Genomic DNA, 21,004 nt, shown 5'->3' on the forward strand with positions numbered 1-21,004 from the left:
GCTCCTCCTTGGTGGGCGGATGACTGTTCACTGAGGGAGGTAGGGGAAATCCTCCGTGCAGTGTTTGCAGCATCCCCAGCCTCTGCCCATGAGACGCTAATATCATCCTCTTAGACATCCAAACTGTCAGTGCCAAATGACAAAACTGCTCCAATTGAGAACCACTGGTCTAGAAGTCTTTTTAGGTATACACAGATTAAAGTGTTTTCCATATTAAGAGCAGTGAACACTGCCTATCAAAGTCGGATGATCTTTTTTTTTTCCCTGTAGAGTGACATGAATGAAGACCAGAATTTATTTCCCTTTCACATGAGGAGGCTTTCTGGTAGGGGGTTCATATTATTTTATATTTGTTTCTCCCATTGAAAATGTAGGATAAATTTATCACTGAAAAAGGCCACAGGAGTAAAGCCTTAGAACAAAAGTGCTTTAGTTTATAGATTAATACAGGCTTGGGATGGGCTGTGCTCCTGGATAAATGGTACTGACATATCATTAGAGCTAAGCCTCGCACACAGCAGAGCTTCCAGCATGATTTTTGAGTAGATAATGGATAGATGGATGGATGGATGAAGGATCTGCTTTTTCTAACTCATTTAGCTTTAGGAATATTTCATATTATGCATAGAAATGGTGACAGCAGCTGAGAGGGCATGTTATGGGCATCAGAGTCCCATTTATTCTTCCGTGGGTCCCCGGGTTCTGGTCTCTGCCCCTCACTGCCATTTTATATGCTTCTCTCCCTTGCCTTGTTTCTTTAGTTACCTCCCCCCCCTTTATATTTGTTGCTGAATTGACTTTCTTTGAGATTTTCTTAGTGTTTGTACCATTGCTTCGTATTAGACACTATGACATGGGGGGCAAAATTTCCCGCATTTGATTGTGAATTCTCTTCTCGGTATTCTTGAGTGAGGAACTGTTAGTTTTTCTCTTTTGGTTGTTTAAATCAAGTTGCTGATATGATTTCAAACCAACTTTAAAAACCGCTCCCTTTGGATTTTCTAGGGTCGGTGTCTTTCTTTGATAAGTTATTCTTGAACAATTAAAACTTTTGGTCAAAGAACTTCTATTGATAATTGTGGTAGATAGACACCATGTTTATGTGCACACGAATTATATTATGGATTTGGTACTGAAAAGTATTTTCTTTATTTTGCAGTTCAAGAAACTGATAAATGTTTGAGGTGAAGGATATGCTAAGTCTCCTGATTTGATCATTACAAAATGTATACATGTACTGAAACAGCACACTGTACACCATAAATTTGTACATAACTATTATATGTCAATTAAAAAGAAGGGAGCCAAGCATGGTGGTGCACACTTGTAATCCCAGCATTTGGGAGGCCGAGACAGGAGATCTTGGTTCGAAGACAGCCTTAGCTACCTAGTGAGGTCCTTTGCAACTCAGTGAGACCCTATTTCAAATAAAGAATAAAAAATAGGGCTAGGGGTGTAGCTTGGAGGTAGCCCCTGGGTTCCATCCCCAGTACTACAAAACAAACAAACTAGGGCTGGGTGTGTAGCTCAGTGGTAGAACATGCACTTAACGTGCATGGGTCTCTGAGCATGGTTCTTAGGACCAATAATAATCATAATTAACAAAACAAAATACATGAAAAGGAATGATGGTCCAGATGCTAGAGCATAGAGCCAGGTGCTAACTGGCTTATTTGGGAGTCAAACGAGGGTTGAAATCACTGAACCCAGATAGAAGACCAGGTACATAGCATCAAGGTAGAGCATAAAATTGAGGTGGGACAGATCATTTGATTAATAACATTGACTCTGAAGTACCAGAAAGCTGAAACCTTTTTTAATGTTTTGTTGTAAAGTCATAAAAATAATTATGGAGGGTGGCAATTTCATGGTCCCATAACTTTGATTAATGAGGCTATCTTCTCTAAAATGGAAGAATGACTACATATCCGGAGCTTTCATCTTAACTGTGCTGCTTACACCCTGCCTCTTTTCTCCAGACCTTCTCTGACCATGCCCCATAGGAATCTGACCGGAAGCTGCAACGTTAATTGTGGCTGTAAAATACATGAATATGAGCCTGTCTGTGGATCCGATGGGATTACGTACTTTAACCCTTGTCTGGCAGGCTGCGTTAACAGCGGTAATTTGAGCACTGGGGTGAGTATATTTTATAAATTCTTCTTTTGTTGTTAATCCAATATCCAATATTCTGTGACATGGGTATGATAAAAATTCATGTGCAACCATGATGAATTTAGTATCTCTAGTCAAGAGGCTCCGAATGACCTACAGAGCACCTCTAATAAACACCTAGTGGAAAGCCAACTATGCCTCACTTGTCATTTTCTGCCAGGGACGACTGGAGCATTTAAACATAGAGATTTGGTTCCATATCAGCCCTCTCCTACTCTACACCTACTGTACGTTCCATGTTGACTCAGTGAAACTCGATAAGGTTGGGCTCCAGCCCGTCCGTTTGCTCCCCTGGACTAGATGTGAAGGTCAAGATGACCACCACTGGGTGCTGCTGGGAGAGACTGGGGAAGTCCTGCCGTGGCCATTTTTCACGGACTCTCAGTTCAGTTCAGACTTAAAAAAAAAAAAGTACTTTCAGAGTAAAGATATATCTGTCAGTTCAAGAATAGGGTATTTTGAGAATTTCCTTCTCTGGGAATTATAAATAGGCTGTAATACTGTGGGAGACGGTTTGCATATTCTACCCCATTCTTTATTGAGCCTGGTTGGAGTCTTTTTATAAGAACCCATTGTAGGTGGGTGCTTTCATTAAAAGGTTAAAATGCAACTGCTTGCTTTGCGCATGAAATAAGGGATTATAGATTGACTGACTGTCTGGGGGGTGCTGTTTTTTATTTTTGAGTTTGAAACTACCGTGAAATAATGAGAATTTCTGTTGTTGACTCCTTAGTATATAGTTGTGAGCATGTTAGAAGACCACGAAATCTGTTAAGAGTTCTTTCTCAGGAGTGAGGGAGCCATCTGGTTCTAGCACTAATTATTATTATTATTATTATTAATTATTATTATAATTATTATTATTATTATTGTAGTGGTAGTAGTAGTAGTAGTGATTGAACTCAGTGGCATTATTCCTCTGAGATATACCTCTAGCCCTTTTTTAAATTTATTTTTAATTTTTTTTTTATTTTTGGTGGTACTGGGGTTCCTGGAAGCCCTTCTACCTCCGGGCTACACTCCCAGACCTATTTTTACATTTTTTATTTTGGAAACAGGGTCTCCTAAGCCAGCGTGCGCGGCTGGCTTCGAACCTGCGTAATCCTCCTGTCTCTGCCTCCCAAGCGCGGGGATTACAAGCGTGCGCCACCACGCCCGGCCCTCTAGCCCTTTTGATTTTTTTGTTTTGAAACAAATCTTGCTAGGTTTCCAAGGGTCTCACTAAGTTGCTGAGGCTATCCTTAAACCTATGATCCTCTCGTCTCAGCCTCCCAGGCTCTGGAATTACAGGTATGCACCGCTGTTCCGGGCTCCGGCACCCATTCTTTACGCAGGCTGGCAGTCCTCCGAGTGTTAATGGCCAAGTAGCGCTCACTGTTACACCTTTTCTTCCTGTGCTGCAGCTGGTCACCCTAAGCACCCGCCCGCTGGCTTCCACTTCCACTCACTAAAAAGCAACATCATGAGTCAGGAAGGTTAAGTGACGGATTCAACATTTGTTGGTTTATTTTGGTATTGTATAAGTAGCACCCAATAAAGTTTTGTTTTTCACTTTACTGCTTTTGGTAGAAATGTTGGTAGTTAACCGAGAAGATTTGGTCTCTTTTGGTCTTTATCTTTGGTCTTCTTGAATGGACCTGGTACATTGGTGGGTCTCACAGATATTTCTTGGAATAAAATGGACGAGTGGTTTGGGACTCAGCAGTATGTCTTGCCAACTGGTCTCTGTCAGAGTCCAGGAGCAGCGCTGAACAGGAGACACCGTTACCAGACCTAAGTTACATTCATGGGGTGGGTTATTCATCCAGAGAACGGAGACCTAAAGAACCATTTCTTTTTTTGAGGGTCTGGAGATGGAATCCAGGGACATTTGGCCTCCAAGCTACACCTGCCCTATTTTTTATTCTTTATTTTGAAACTGGGTCTCACTGAGTTGCAGAGGGCCTCACTAAGTAGCTGAGGCTGTCCGTGAACTGCGATCTTCAGGTCTCAGCCTCCTGAATGCCGGGATTACAAGAGTGCGCCACCACGCCCGGCTAAAGAACCATTTAAACTGGAAGAGCCAATGTGAAGTTCACTGTGACTGATACCAAAGGCATCACGGTTGCATTAGGAATTCTCTCCATTTACCTTGGGTCCTGCTGTGTGCTCTGGGTCATGCTAGTCCTCTGGGGAGCATACATAAAACTCAGACTGGGCCAATTTTTGTAGGACTTCTTTAACTTCTTTAACAAAAGTTCAGTAGCAATCGAAACAGCACTGATATATGATAAAAAAAAAAAGCACACAGAATACGGAATGTCATAGAATGTTGAAAGCTCCTTAGAAAAGTTTAAGTCTAAACAGCTTTGACCTGCAGATTTTGGAATTCTTAAACACACATCTTGATCCCTTATGCTTAATAACAAGGGAGAAATTTTTAGTGAAATCTTTTGCATTTTTAAACGCTGCAGCAAATATTTGAGTCTCTCTCCTTGACTTTGTCTTAATAATATGCCCCATTGTCCTACTGACTGGCATGCAACCTATGCTTGCTCCCTTAGATTCGGAATTACACCGAATGCACTTGCGTCCAAAGCCGACAGGTGATCACGCCGCCCACAGTGGGACAGCGCAGCCAGCTCCGTGTGGTGATTGTCAAGACGTACCTCAATGAGAACGGCTACGCCGTGTCGGGGAAGTGCAAACGGACCTGCAATACCCTGATCCCCTTCTTGGTTTTTCTTTTCATAGTCACCTTCATCACGGCATGTGCCCAGCCGTCAGCCATCATAGTGACACTCAGGTGAGGTTGGCAGCCAGCCCTGGGGGCAGCAGATCCTGTAAGCATCACCCCCGTGCATGCTCCAGGACCAGCGGTGATGCAGAGGGGAGGCAGGACTGGCCCGCGCAGGCCACGCTCAGACACTGGCCCAGTGAACTTGAGAGGAGTGAGGTTTTCCGTATCAGGAAGGGAAAGGACTGTTGCAATGTTTCATATTCTAGAACATTTTTCGATTAGGTTCTAGTCTTATTTATGGTTTAGTGAAATTTCTTCTGGGTGCCTTGGGTCTCTGAAGTCTCTGTCCCATGAGGTTCAACTTCTTTTTTTTTTTTTTTTTGTGGTACTGGGGATGGAACCCAGAGGCTTTCTACCTCTGGGCTATACTCCCAGCCCTATTTTATATTTTGTTTTGAAACAAGATCTCACTAAGTTGTTGAAAGCCTCACTAAGTAGCTGAGGCTGGCTTCGAACCTGTGCGATCCTCCTGTCTCAGCCTCCCAAGCGCGGGGATTACAAGCCTGCGCCACCACGCCCGGCTCTAATGAGGTTCAACTTCTGTTAAAACCTTCCCTTTGTTTGTTTGCTCTGAGAAGCCCAACCCAGAGCAGGACAGGAAGTAATCCCATAAAGTTGCTAAATCATGCATACAGCAAAAGCTATTATCTCCAACCTTGTAGGCAGCGTGTACCTCCAGGATCACTGACGATTTATGCTGGGCCTGAATTTCATAATGCTGAGTTCATTAATTTTACTATGATATAATATTTGGGAGCAGAATCAAAGAAAGTTGAAACTGGGAAATGTCATTTTTCACTTAGTCAGGGTGTGCTTTCTTTGCTGTATTATATATCCTGTTTGGGATTTTTGTTTATGAGAAGATATGGGAGCTACTTTTGTTCTATTAAAAATATTGATACTGGCACAAATGCCAGTGTGCTGGTGTTTACAGTAAAGAGTGTGGTGGGAAAGGAAGACTAGGCCAGTGCGGTGAAGCAGGGCACATGAGGCGGCTGTAGGGGGCTGAGGAGGGCGTGCAGTGAGGACGTGAGTAGGGCCATTTGCATTTCCTCCAGTCCTCAGAACCCTGGTGCTGGGCCTCTGGCAGGAAGCGCCTGATGACCAGTGAGTCGTCTCTACTGAGGGTGGTGGGCTACGCTGTGCATACGCCCACATCCTTCCTATGGGATGCAGGGGAAGACATTTCCCATCAAACTGCTCCTGGCTAGCACAGAAACAGCATAGGAAAGGCGGACAGGCTTAAAAATTTGGGGGAAAACATTGAGAGTACTGGTTCCCCAACTTTTCCACTGTATACCTAGAACCCTATTTATATGGGATAAAAGGGTAAGGCATGTCATCATTTGGCCTTGGTTGGAGACTGGATCTTGCTGTGTGTCCAGGCTGGCCTCCAGCCTTTGGTCTCAACTGATCCTCCCAGCTCAGCCTCCCAAGTTTTGGGGACTCCAGACACATGCCATCATAAATATTGAGAAAAGAAAAAAAAAAAAGAGGAGAATGTAGCTAGAAGGAGCTCAGTCTTTCTCTAGCTTTTGACTTGTTTTTTAAAATTTTTGGCTATGCATTTTGGGTTTTTTTTTTTTCCCCATACTTTTTTCCTACCCTGGGGGAATTATGAGAGTGATTTTCTTTGGACACATTTGCCATTCTGGAAAGTGCAGCAAACAGTGACTGCAGTATCTAGGATAAAATTTTGTGGTGTGTGTGTGTGTGTGTGTGTGTGTGTGTGTGTGTGTGGTGTGTTACTGGGGATTGAACCCAAGGCCATTCTACCTCCAAGCTATATCTCCAGTCTTTTTTTTTTTTTTTTTTTTTTCCAAACAAGGTCTTGCTAAGTTACTGAGTCTGGCCTTAAACCTGCAACTCTCCTGTCTCAGCCTCCCAAGTTTTTCAATTTTAGGTGTGTACTGCCATGCCTAGTAATGCATTAATTTTGAATTTTTGTTTATTTATTTTTTGTGGTGCTGGGAATGGAACCCAGGGGCATTCTGCCTCTGGACTACACTCCAAGCCCTATTGTGTTTTATTTTTTAATTTTTAAATAGGGTTAAGTTGCAGAGGACCTTGCTAAGTTGCTGAGGCTGGCCTCAAACCTGTGATTTTCCTGTCTCAGCCTCCCAAGTACTGGAATTACTAAAATGATAGGTGTGTGCCACTGTGCCCAGCTGTGAATTATTTTTAATAACCTGATTTTGGAAGCCCACTTAGAGCCACTTCTGTCTCTTTGCCAAGAACCACGGTCCCTCCACAAACATTTACAGAGAAACAACTGTAGTCGATCTGTTTCTTGGGTGTTCTTTGGGGAGACGTTTATTCTGTGAGTTACCACAAGCCTTGTTGGCTGTTGTTAGGAAATTGTAGTGAATTAACTGTGTCAGCCCAGCGTTCCAGGAGTCGCCTCGTGCAAAGCAGGTGCTTTGACGTCCATTTTGTTGGGGTCACTATTAAATCTTTCTTTCCCTTCCCTGTAGGTCTGTGGAGGATGAGGAGAGACCCTTCGCACTGGGGATGCAGTTTGTTTTGTTGCGAACACTTGGTATGTCTCGATTTCCAAGCGTCTCTCGTAGTCCCTCCTTGCATCTGGACAACACTGTGTCCTTTCGGAAATGGCAAATCGAGGCGCTCATTACTGGTCGTAGCTAGGGTCTTTACAGGTTTGTGGCCAGGGCACACTTCCTTATTTTCTGGTTTGGACTAAAAGCTGACAAGTTCATTTGATGAAAGAAAACAAAACTGACTTGAAGTTGGTTTCTTTTTTATTGTGAACATAAACTTCCAAAATTTTCCAGAAAGTCTTGTATAATAAGAAATAGTAAATCAAGAAATTTGTAATGGCCTTATTATCTTGGCATTTTGGTCCTTTTATACCTTTTTAATATGAAAGGGAAGGAAATTGGTGCTCATTTTACTTGTGCAATTTTCAGTGTGTGTGTGTGTGTGTGTGTGTGAAGTCCTGGGGGTGTTCTATTTCCAAGCCAGAAACCCTTGCTCTAGTTTGCTTTGTATTTTGAAACAAGGTCTCACTAAGTTGCTGAGAGTCTCAATAAATTGCTGAGGGTGGTCTCAAATCTGTTCTCCTATCTTAGCCTCTCAAGTACTGGGATTACAGGCATGTGCCATTGTGTCTGGCTAATTTTTTTATTCTTCTTCATAGTAATTTAGTTGGATTGAGCAGAGTATACCTAGCAAATTTTTTGAGGAAAACAACAGAAAGATCTCCAAATGACATGCGTACACTACCCTAAAGGCTTCACTCACCAATAAGAGCATGCATTACTGCTGTCATTTGAACAGAGTACACAAAGAATACTTTTTATAAGTGCCGTTTTCTGCTGAAGTCCTTGGACAAGGAATGGGAAATGGTGCGTGAGGCAGCCTGTTGGCCAACCCATTTCAGCGTGCTCTTAACGAGCTTCCTGGTCATGGTGCTTTTCTCTCTCTGCGAAGTGGCCCTCTGTTATCTTCTGCAGCTGCTCTTTTAACCAGTAATCGATACCGTTGTTCACAGGATGAAACAGAAAATTATTATTATTATTATTATTTTTGGTGGTACTAGGGTTCCTGGAAGCCCTTCTACCTCCGGGCTACACTCCCAGACCTATTTTTACATTTTTATTTGGAAACAGGGTCTCCTAAGCCAGCGCGCACAGCTGGCTTCGAACCTGCGCGATCCTCCTGTCTCTGCCTCCCAAGCGCGGGGATTACAAGCATGCGCCACCACTCCCGGCCAGAAAATTATTTTTTAAAATTCAGATTTTGTTTTTAAGCTGAAACATTTTACAGTGGCATCACCCTACCCTCCGGAGCTTCAGTCCTGTCTGTGGTTCATGGCCCAGTCCAAGAATAAGTAATAAGCCCAGAAGGAAATGCTTTTAGGTGGCTTTTTTTTTTTTTTTTTTGTACCAGTGACTTTGAAGGTACTGTTTTTGGAAATATGCTGGTTAAAGGAAATTCTGACACACATAGGTAATAAGTTTGAGCTGGGTATGGTGGCACATGCCTGTAACCACAGTGACTCAAGATGACATGGGCAGGAGGATCTCCAAGTTGGAGGCCAGTCTGGGCAACTTAGCAAGACTTTGTCTGAAAATAAAAGAAAAGGGCTGGAGATGCAGTGTGGAGGTAGAGCTGCCCTGGGTTCAATCCCCAACACTGCAAAAATGAATGAATAAATTAATTAGCTAATTTATTTGGGGAGGTACTGAGTATTGAACCCAGGAACATTCTGCTTTCAAGCCACAACCTCAGCATATATATATATATATATATATATATATATATATATATATATATATAATTATTTTTGAAACAGGGTCTTATTAAGTTGCTAAGGGTCTTGCTAAGTTGCTGAGGATTGTCTTGAACCTGAGATCCTCCTGTCTCAGCTTCCCAAATACTGAGATTACAGGCATGTGCCACCATATCCTGCTACACAAAAATTAATTTTTAAAAAGCGGTTTGCCGTATTATACTTCTCACTGAAAACCAGGAAATGTCTTTAAAAATAGAAATTTGTTGCCCGGCATGGTGGTGCACGCTTGTAATCCCCGCGCTTGGGAGGCGGAGACAGGAGGATTGCACAGGTTCGAAGCCAGCCGCGCTGGCATAAGAGACCCTGTTTCAAAAATATAAAATAGGTATGGGAGTGTAGCCTGGAGGTAGAAGGGCTTCCAGGTACCCCAGTACCACCAAAAAAAAAAAAAAAAAAAAAAAAAAAGGAAATTTGTTAACCAAAGAGATGGCTGAACAGGAAAAAAAAAACCACATTAATTCCTTCTTTTGGATCTACCCTTCTCTGCTGCCACATGGGTGGGGTCATGGCATGGATTTGGGGGTAAAGGATAGCCAGCACCTCCATCTGTGTCCTCTTACTGAGGCTCCGTGGTCCTGGGAATGCCAAGCACAAAAGGCATGGCCGTGCCCTCATGGAGTTCCAGGGTGACCGATTGGCAAATGTTTTAATTAAATGCTTTGTGATAGCCAATAACATGGAAGTCTGCATAATCACAGTGGGAACTCGTGGCTTCTGGGTGAGTCAGGAACTTGAAGGACGGGTCGATATTTGCCAGGTCGACCAGTTGGCGGTGGAGGCGCGTTGGCAAGGGGAGTAGCTTGTGATGAAGGAGTCTTCTGGGGAGGCTTTCCTCCTTATGGGATCAAAGACATGCCTGTGTCCTTGCTTGGACAGCAAAGCGGCACCCAGATGTCTCATAAGCTTCAAAGATGGATTTTATGCCATAATTATTACCATACCCCGAGTCCCTTTATAAAGTTGCCATTTTATGTGGTGTCTGACTTATGGGAGACAGCACTTTCTTCCTCCTCTTTCTACATCCTAGGACCAGGACCCATCCCACAAGAACTAAGTGTACCGAACTGAGGGGTAGGAGTGCTAGCCTCTTAAGCATTTAGTGACAAAAACCCAAGTGTGTGTGTGTGTGTGTGTGTGTGTGTGTTTGTGTGTGTGTGTTACTGGGGACTGAACCCAGAGGCATTCTACCCGCAAACTCTACTACCAGCCCTCTTTTAATTTTTTATTTTGAAACAGCATCTTGCTAGGTTGCTGAGAGTCTAAGTTGCTGATCTCAAACCTGGGATTCTCCTGTCTCAGCCTCCCAAGTATTGGGATTATAGGCCTTCACTACCACTTCCAGCTTAAAATCCATTTTTTAAGTTTAAAAGGATTCTTTTATTGCGTTTTAGACAATAGACATTTATTACTTTATTGAGGCATAACTGACAAAATTGTATCTAAAGAGCATATGTGTGTATACATATATATTACATATATGTGCCTATTTCATGGTATGATATATATAAAATCATCATAATATGCAACCTGGAAGATTTTTTTAAGTATTCACCATTTAGTGAATGTTTCTATGATAAATTGTGATAAGATGATAGGTCTTTTTAAAGTCAAGTAACACAAGCAGACTACTCCCTCCCATTAAATTTTGAAGCCCCTTGCTAACTTATAGGCCTGCTTTCTCCCTCAGATGTGCTAAGTCTCGGTTTCCTTCTCTCTCCGCGACTCTAGCCTACATCCCCACTCCGATTTACTTTGGGGCCGTTATCGACACCACCTGCATGCTCTGGCAACAGGAATGCGGCGTGCAGGGCTCTTGCTGGGAGTACAACGTGACGTCCTTTCGCTTTGTCTACTTTGGTTTGGCAGCCGGCCTCAAATTCGTTGGCTTTATTTTTATTTTTCTGGCCTGGTACTCCATTAAATACAAGGAGGATGGACTGCGAAGGCAGGGCTGCAGAGAGCTCCCGCTGCACACCGTGAGCGAGCTCGTGGGCCAGCCTGGCACCGCCCAGAAGTACGCCCGGACTACATCATGCCCTGCTTTCAGCACCCAGGGAGACTTCCACGAAGAGAGTGGCCTGAAAAAGGGGATCCCCTACACAGCACAGACCTATGCAGGACCCTTCCCAGAAGCAATAAGCTCTTCCACAGAGCCAGGGCCCGGAGAAAGCCCTGTGGCCACGTAGCCTCACTCCTGAAGCAGAACTGGAAGACTTGTTTTGTTGGTTGGGTTGAATATGGCAACTTGAGAAACACCTGTGCCTTCTCTCTCTCCCTCCGTCTCTTCTCTCTCTCTCTCTCTCTCTCTCTCTCTCTCTCTCTCTCTCTCTCTCTCTCTCTCTTAAGCTGTAGAGCTTAAAAAATACAATCCTCAAGCCAACAAAACTCAGTACACACAGCCACTTTTGATTGAGGGCTGGATACCTCAAGACTGAGAGCCTTTCCCCTCTTTCCTCCAAGGAGGATTTAGATAGGTTTCTTACCACTTCTGCTATGTTAATTTAATGCTCATGCTCCAGTACGGTAGCAGGGGCAAGGCGAGGGCCGTCTGTATCATCACGCTCCACACGACGGTGAGCTCGCCCATGTCTCTGCACTTAGGGATCAAAGTTTTTAGATACGAACACCTACTGTGAGCTCTGCTACAAAGCACAAATGAATTTGCCTCAACTATGCAATTTGACTGGAAAGAAAAATGTTAAGTGCAGCATGTTACTTTTGTTTTTAGGGAATAAAGCAGATATGTTTTTAAAAAGAGGAAGCTGAAAGTTCCCTAAAGTACTGTTAATAGCATTTTAAGCCATAGCAGAGTTATCAATCAGGTAGAATTTTTTCAAATGCTTCAAAGGAACTGTATGCATACACATGAGAGGCTCCATCATTTCATAAGACATATTCTCTTTTAGTCTGTCAGCCCCATCATACGATAGTTAGAGGCTGCCGAGTCATACATTTGATAGCTTGAATATAAACTCCAGCATTCTTTCATAAGGGGCTTTAAAACTAGTGTGCTAAACAACATGGTTAGAAACTATAATTTGAGATGCATAATAAGGGAAGAAACGAATGGCTTTCTCATCCAAGGAAATTGCTGTAGAAATCCTTTGACTCCTAAGGCCCTACCTAAGAGTAGTTACGAATGACAACCTTGACATTCAAAGTAGTTACAAAGCAATTCTAGAGGTAAGATTGAGTCCCACCTGAGCATGTTAGTTATATCCTTAAAACACTGGGAAATGGGTGTCATTTTCTTTTTTCTGTACAGAAAATTGCTATGGCTGATCCTAATAATGGGTAATTAAGTCAGGAAAGTTGTACCTGGGCTATTAAAATCATTTGAAATACAGGGTGGGAGAGATCTGTGAGCTGAACCCAGGATATGATCTGAAGTAGAGAAAATTATTTAAATAAACTGGTCTATCATCCTAAATCCTACTTTATCTAAGAGTTAGAATGATTTTCCACCCGCCTCTTTGATTCCCTCCTGTACCCTTCCTGCAGTAATTCTGAGGGGGAATTTTTCTGTTCCTAAATGTACTTTGGGTTTATTATCCATCATCTTTTCCAGACACCCCGCACAGCAATCACTGTGACTTAGGCGCTGTGCGGAAGCCATCTACATGGTTCAGAGGGGTGCCTGTTGACAATGCTTGGGGACTGATAGAAGGTAACTCGTGGGGTCTGACTGGCAGAGACCAGAAGGCCCAAATACCAACAGAATCATGGACTGCTCCGTCAAGGAGGCTGTGTTTATGTAGAGTGAACTCTGGAAATGTTTTTTTTCTCCAGTTTGTACTCTTCAGAGGAACGGGGGTGACTGATAGACTGTCCCATGATTCGGGCCTTTGGGCTGTACCTGTGAAACCCTGTAAATATTCTTGGGCACAGGTGTTGCCCTTCTTGACCTAGGAATGACACTGGCCACGTGGTTCTCTTGGGAGCATGAAACTCTTAGAAGGGGGTGATCGCTGTGGACTGACATGTTTTCAAGGACTAAGCGAGCGTCTCAGATGACAGGGCTTCCCTTTGACCCCTGGGCTTGGCTTTCAGGGAGGCGAGCAGTCTTGCTTGGCTAAGTTTTAATTCACTGATATCTGTCAAACCTTGGTCAACACGACCTATGTTAAAGGTTTTCAGAAAACATTACCTGTTAATTTAGAGACTACTCTGGGGACTCAGGTTCCTTTACATCCTCTCTGAGGGTCCTTGGTCTTTTAAAAGGAAAATATCCTTTAGCGTTGTTTCCTTAATTTTCCTCTGATCATTAAAATACTTACTGCATTGAGAGACTTCTGGTGGGATTGGCACCATTTTGGGGGGGGGGGTCTGGGGGTGGAACCCAGGGGCATTCGACCTCTGAGCTACACCCCCTGCCCTATTTTTTATTCTTTATTTTGAAACAGGGTCTCACTAAGAAGTTGTGGAGGGCCTCACTAAATAGCTGAGGCTGTCCACGAACCGCAATCCTCCAGTCTCAGCCTCCTGAATGCTGGGATTACAAGCGTGCGCCACCACACCTGGCTCTTGTTTTTTTTTTTTTGTTGTTGTTGTTGTTGTTTGTTTGTTTTTGATTTTTTTGTTTTTTGTTTTTGTTTTTTGGGCACTAAGATTGTCGAACCCACCAGGGGTAATTTGAGTAGGCACCAGTTAGCTGTCAGGTACCATTTTATCTGATTACCATTTGCCACTCCATGGAATCTCATTGAGGCCAGAATTCAAAGAGATTGGTCACATGTTAATATTATAGAATTCCTGATACTTATAAATAGCAGGTGTATCATTAATGTGTTGTTGGTAAATGTAGAGTAAGTAGTGAAAATCATGAAGGAATGATGTTTTGGAATATGTACCAGTTAAGAATCTTTCCCCAATGTGTTGGGCTCTGGTAGCACAATTGGAAAATGACATAGCCAGCTAAGTAGCTGTTTTGTGGGTGCTGCCATTTAGATTGTATATACGAGGTCTTATGTGTTTGGTAGTAAATTAATTGGTCATGTTACTTTATAGTCACAGCTCCTATTCGAAGTTTTGATGGCCACTCTCTATGCACATAGGCTTTGAATTACCTGTTTTGGCAAAAGGTTACCTTATTCCTTTATCAACTCTGTACATTACTGACCAAATGGTTTTAATATGCAAATATAATATCCTTGAGTTCAGCCCATTCATCTCCAGGGTGTGAGGTAGGCGCTTGGAACTCATTCTTTTGGTTATCTTCATTATTCCTGGTAGGTAGATTTAATTCTTGAAAACAGGTGAAATTTATTCCGGATCATGGTGTTGGGGGAAAGGAGGAATAAGGAGCAGAGAGGAAACAGGTTAGGATTTGTTGACTGTTGACCATTTGCAGAGTGTTTATCATTCATTTTAATCCACCTAACTGGCAAAAAGTTTATTCTGTTTTTTTTTTTTTCCCTATGGTGCTGGGATTGAACTCAGGGCCCCACACATGCTAAACACACGTTATACCAATGAGTGTGCCCCCAACCCATTTTTTTTTTTTTTAGCAGATGTGAACCTGGGGATCCGAGAGGTAAAGCTGCTTATTTAGGATTGTACAGAAGGACAAAGGAGCTGCCCTCCCTCCATCACACTACATAATGCTGATGATAATTTTTGGTTAACAAAGACAAGATGTGACTATGAAATAGCGAGGTTAACTCATTTCATTTTTCATATTACTATTTCTGAGGAACAGATCATCATTTCTTTGTATAAATAGAAAAAACCTGTATAAAACACATAGAAGAACCACCGACATCTGATGTTCAACTAGATTTTTCAAGGTAAATTTCATTGGTTTAGTTAAGCGTAATAGTTAAAAATCACTTTTCATGACATTTTTCATAGTTCATATTTAATACAGACAAATCTGACTTTGGTTTTAACATCTAGTCTCAGCAAAGCTTCTGGAGTGAAACATGAAATGTGGTAGTTCATATTTGTTGAATCTGAGCTTTGGAGATTTCAGGTGTGTGGGCCCCTCCCTTCCTCCCTCCCTCCCTCCCTCCTTTCTTCCTTTTGAATATTAACTGAGAAGTTAATACTCGTTAACTGGAAACAGTTTCTTTGGTGGATATGAGTTTAAGATTTCTAGTAAAAACTTAAAGTGAACACATATGGAAAAATATATTCCCAACCACTCACCCCGACTGTTATTTTGTGGCTGTGAAGACAAGCTGCAGCCGCCTGGAAGAGTCAGCCTTCAGAGAAGGGAGCTGCCCCGCAGGGCGAGTGACGTGGGGCTCATGGCAGTGCTACTCCAAGATTCACCAACCACGGAGACAGTCCTTCACCCTGCGATTCCAGCTTGCCTTCTTTGGTAGACTTGGAGCCAGAAAGCTCCTCTCTTTGGAGACTGTTTTGTGGAAACTCTAAGTGCACCAAGGGGCAACTTCACAGTTTGGATGGACCGGAAGCACTGTGGGAATTCTCTGTGGTCTCCAGAAGCAGTAAGCAAGCCCGAGCCCAGAGTGATGGCCAGTTACCCGCCACGATTGTGTGCTTAAAACATTGTAGATGACACAGAACAAGAATAACTGTTGCTAAATAGGTGCATATCAAATACCCTAAGTAGCAGATAGGTACCAAAATACTGACTGACCCCAGAATTGCCTGGACTGCAGGCTTGCTGACTGTGTTTTACAGACTCAGAGGTAGCCTTCTCATGTCTGTGTCTCCTCCACAGGATGGGAGTGTGTGGCTCGCAGGCAAAGTTACTTGCCATGTGCACTTTTGATTTTATTTTCTGCCCTCTCTCTCTCGTTTGTTTTTCAGGATGCTGATGACTGTCTGTCCCAGACGACTTGTTGCACTGGGGTCAGATGTGTGTGTGTTTAGAGAGGCTTCGTTCTAAGCACTTCGTTTTTACTCTGCCCAAGGGAAGGTCACATGTGACAAAAACCTTCCTTAGCTGTTTGCTTTGGCATCCTTGAAAAAAAAAATTACCTTGGTGCTAAAAGTATGTAATGACGCATGTTCACTACTGAATTCACAGTATTTCACTGAGAAGGGGCTGCATGTTCTTTGCTTTTGAAAATCTGGAAAATTTTCCAGAAAACAAGCACCAATTACTCTCCTTTCGACAATGAATCCATAGTCTCTATGCTGCAAAAATGAAATGTGAGGGGGACATATTTTCTACAGAAAACTGTGCTTTTAATATTTAGTTTAGCAGGAATAATCAGATGCTAACATAATTTCAGAAAGAGGTTAAAAATAAAAATATAATATTTAAGATGATCTTTTCTTATTTTTTTTCTCCCCAAACCTTACACCCCTGTGAGGTGCTTTTAGCACTGGGGTTTTGAAAATCTTGTCTTTTTCTAGCACTCTACTATGCATGTCAAAATTGAAGGAAAAATATTATTGAAAACTCAAGTGATTGCAAGGACATATTAAACCAAAGGGGTAAATAAAAGAGGCTTAGAGTTTGCATCTAGACACGAAAAATAATAATAATTGGTAAAACTTGACAGTGGGCATTTTTCTTAAACTATATACCTCTACCGAAAACCCCAAACGGTAACTTGGAGTGTGAAACCAAAAGGTCAGCCTCTAACATTTTAGTTTAAGGAAACGTGGCACCGTGTCCCATAAGCTGGCATTAGGATCTCAGCGGAGTGTGTTCAGAGTGCATGTCTTTCTGTGTAGAGGTGTGCGTGTGATGAAAGGCTGTTTTTTCAGTTGTTACATAAAGAAATTTGATTTTGTGATTTTTAAGATGAGTATTTATTTGGAGCCGTGTTAGGGTAATTTAAAAAGTGTATGATTTCCTTGTGTTCAATGAAATTGATTGTCAGTGTGCTAATGAACCTTGGTTTACAACATCTCGAATACTTGATCATTGAAAACTAAGGAAAAAAGTTTAAAAAAATCAATAAAGTGTGTTGGATGGACACCAGCTTGTCTCTGGATTTTTGTTGTTTGGAGAGATGAAGCAATGATGACAGATAATGTCACATCCCTTGTTAAAAAAAAAAAAAAAGCATCTATCAAACGGATAGCTTTGTCTCCCAGCAGAATGTAGTGTGTATAAACTACTAGGACTAGTTTTTAGAGCCTGGCGTGGCACACTTTTTATTGAGTCACCAGAGAGAATAATTTTAAGTTGTTAATCACTTATTTAAATGTCAAACCAACTTTCGGACAGTAGAGCTGTGTGCTTCAGTTAGGTCTTGCTTAACTAACAGGCTAACCCCTAAATCCCAGTGGCTTCATAGCATGTGGGCCTATTTCTCGTTCACAGAACATATCTGTTATGGGTTTGTTCCACATGGTCCTTCAGAGAGACCCAGGGGCAGAAACTTCATCATCTGGAACTTTCAGGGGTAGCCTTGGTTGCTGGGACAAGGAAAAGAAGATCCAGAAAGCAGTCAAGGGTCTTTTTCTCTTAGCCCAGAAGTAACACAGGTCTCTTTTGCTTCCATTGCATTGGCCTGGACTCATCTCCTGGTTTTTCCCAATCGCCTGGGATCCTGAAAAGAATGGTGAACATCGATGGCCATCATTCTTGGCATCGCAGTTGACTGATAGGTTTGAGAATGATTTTCAGAGGCATCCAACTCACTTTTCTAAAGTAGAGTGAGAGTATCGAGTACAAAGAAGAATTTTTCCAAAGGATGGGGTATCAAAACTTGGCCAACAAAGCTATCCGAAGCCTTCTTTTTCCCATCTGTACTGAATGACTAATCATTTGTTGTTAAAATGGTCCAGAAGCCAGGGCTCTGAGACAGACAAGGACATGTGCTCAGACTCCACCTGGGGACAAAAAACCCTGGATTAAAATATATACATTTAAAGTTTTAATTAACACATAATAATTATACCTATTTATGGGAGACAGCATATTTCAATGCATGTATACGATGTGTAATGATCACATCAGGAAAATTGGTATATCCATCATCTCAAACATTTATCATATTTTCATGTTGGGAACATTCACAATTCTCTCTACTAGCTAGTTTAAAATATATGTCGGCAGTAGCTAGCTCCAGGGCTATAAGACATTAGAAATTCTTTCTGCAGTATGTGTGAGACCCTGGGTTCAATCCCCAGCACTGGATAGAAAAAAGAATCAATAAAATTATTCCTCCTTTCCCACTGTACCCCTGTGCCAGTTAATCAACCTCTCTCCATCCCTTCCTCTGCTGCCCCTGTTCTAGGTTCTGGTAACCACTACTGGACTCTAATTCTATGCGATCAGTGTTCAGCTTCCAGGTGTAAGTGAGCTTCCGTAAGATATTTGTCATTCTGTGCCTGACTTATTTCACTTCGCATAATGTCTTCTGGTTCTATCCAAAACACTGACTAGGAGGTCTGTCCTGGTTGACAGCAAAACTTTTCTAAATACGCTGACATCTAAACTCGGGTGAGAGTGGAAGGAGGTAAAAGAGACGTGGAAAGAACAGCATGACTCATGGGCTGAAGCACAAGGCGGTTATATTTAGACCCTGCCTCCAGCGCTCTATAGGTGGGAAGCAGGGCGACTGATTTCCACTTCTCACTCTTTTACTCCACGGCTCAGAGCAAGTAAGTGGTTAGAGTGGCCCAGGGTGTGTGAGTTATTGGGAGGGGGGTATCTTTGCCAACTAGTAAACCTTTATTTCCCTCTGGCTTTGTGCATTCATCAAGGATCCCTTTATTCCTTGCAAATAGTAACCTCTGCTGGGAAATGCCAGAGTGTCCTCAAGTATGGCTGCATAATTTTTTTTTTTTTTTTTTGGTGGTGGTACTGGGGTTCCTGGAAACCCTTCTACCTCCAGGCTACACTCCCAGACACCTATTTTTTACATTATTTTTTACATTTTTATTTGGAAACAGGGTCTCTTAAGCCAGCGAGGCTGGCTTCGAACCCGAGTAATCCTCCTGTCTCCGCCTCCCAAGCACGGGGATTACAAGCATGCGCCACCATACCCGGCCTGACTGCATAATTTAGGCAAAATAATTTCTTTTGGGTTTCTTAATTTTTCTACACTTTTGGGGTATAGGTAGAGACATTTTTGATATTGGGATTTTGGAAATAGACACATTAGAAAAGATTTTGCTTTAAGAAATGATCAGTGAGGAATAGTTATGGAACGTGGTTATGCATCTTCTTGCTTTAGCTGAGACTTTGTACAACCTCCGGGTTTTAAGAGCTGCTAAAAAGTATCCAGTTCCTTTCTTCTTTTTAAAATTGCCAGCTGGGCAGAGATGGCCTCTGTGGCTTCAGCAGATGAAAGCCAGAAAACATTTTTAATTGTACAAAGTCATTGGAAAGTAGGAGATCAATATCCCGTGCTCACTTTTGAATTTAAATGTAAAAGTTTGATCCAGTTCCAACTCATAATGCCAACATAAATCAGTAGACATCTAAAACTGTTCTTTGGCCTGCCAGAATGGCTGCGATTCTAGACACCGAAGAAGGAGCAAGCTCTCCATGCATCAAGTTGTCCTAGATGTGTTCTTGTCAAGTGGAGTGAGAAGCTCTGCTTGGGTAGAAATCAATGATAAACGGTCACTTTGCCCTGGGGCAAGCTGAAGTGTCTTTAGTTGCAGTGGAGTGCCACCTAGTGGTCATTATGGAAAACACATGCGCTGCTAATAGACCTGATTCCTGGACTGGGGCACAGGCTCCTGGGCTACACAGAGTAGCAAGGTCCATGACCTCTCTGTTACTCTGAAATCTGCTAGGGTTCCCTAAAGCTCTCAATCATATGCTTTTTTGGATTTGGGAACGAATGGGGAAGACTGGAATTCTGGACCTCAGAGTTATAGAAAGCCCACTGATAATGGGGTCTACAAGGTTCAGGGAGAAGGCAAATAGCTTTGCTCATGGCCTCAGACTGCCAGCTGAAGAGGGAGGCAGGGCTCAGCACCGAAGGCCCTGACCAGTGTGGCTTCACATCTGTGTGGTTTCTCTAACACCAACAGGAAGAATCTGACTTTGGAAAGTCATTCTGTCCCTGCTTCACATAGAGGAATAATCCAGCTTAGAGAAAGGTGAGCTCACTAGACCAGTTTAAGGGTGACCACACTGTGTGCTTCTGCTCACAAGTGAGGAGGGAGTAAGATTATGTGTGGCCAGTTACTCTCATTCCATTGGCTCCAGACTTGGCAAAATATCAGTTTCCTTACTTGAGTAAAAGTGTAGAGTGGGAAAGGTGTCCTGTCCAGGGGTAGGGGAGTCCAGGAAAGTTTACATGGAAGGAAAAGGTAACATTTGAAATGTTTGAGAACTGAAGGATGGGTGAAATTTCTGTGGGTTTCTACAGGGCACAGGGATAGATATAAATAGGAGAAAGATACAGAAACATTCAGGCCTGGGAAGGTGGTGTTAATTGAGAAGTCGAGGTAACTGGTGTGGGGGGCAGAAACGGGCAGAGGTGTGACCAAAGGGCAGAAGCCCAGAAGACTAAATTGGGGGATTGAGGACTGTAAGCAAGACCTAAAAAGTAAACATTTAAAAATGTTTTAAGCCCGGCGTGGTGGCGCAGGCTTGTAATCCCCGCAATTGGGAGGCAGAGACAGGAGGATCGCACAGGTTCGAAGCCAGCCACGCTGGCTTAAGAGGTCCTGCTTTTAAATAAAAAAGTATAAAAATAGGTCTGGGAATGTAGCCCGAAGGTAGAAGGGTTTCTAGAAACCCCAGTACCACCAAAAAAATAAATAAAAATGTTTTAAATTTAGAAGGGAACATGTTTAAGTACATTGGCATAGGGTTGGGGTTTCAGTATTCATTCCTTTTTTTT

At 42.6% G+C, this 21,004-nt stretch overlaps 1 protein-coding gene across 1 annotated transcript in view; it reads left to right on the plus strand.

Annotated features, from left to right (window-relative positions):
- The window catches only part of SLCO5A1 (solute carrier organic anion transporter family member 5A1), a gene marked incomplete at both ends in the record, with an annotated part of 169,378 nt that extends 157,923 nt beyond the window's left edge, over positions 1 to 11,455 (plus strand). The window contains 4 exons of the mRNA XM_080694766.1: positions 1,980 to 2,139; positions 4,719 to 4,960; positions 7,429 to 7,493; positions 10,998 to 11,455. Coding sequence (XP_080550892.1) covers positions 1,980 to 2,139; positions 4,719 to 4,960; positions 7,429 to 7,493; positions 10,998 to 11,455 — 925 coding nt within the window. The remainder of the gene's footprint in view (positions 1 to 1,979; positions 2,140 to 4,718; positions 4,961 to 7,428; positions 7,494 to 10,997) is intronic.
- Positions 11,456 to 21,004: the final 9,549 nt, after the last annotated feature.

Source organism: Muscardinus avellanarius (assembly GCF_963383645.1).
Source record: "Muscardinus avellanarius genome assembly, chromosome: 4".
NCBI classification, from domain to species: domain Eukaryota; kingdom Metazoa; phylum Chordata; class Mammalia; order Rodentia; family Gliridae; genus Muscardinus; species Muscardinus avellanarius.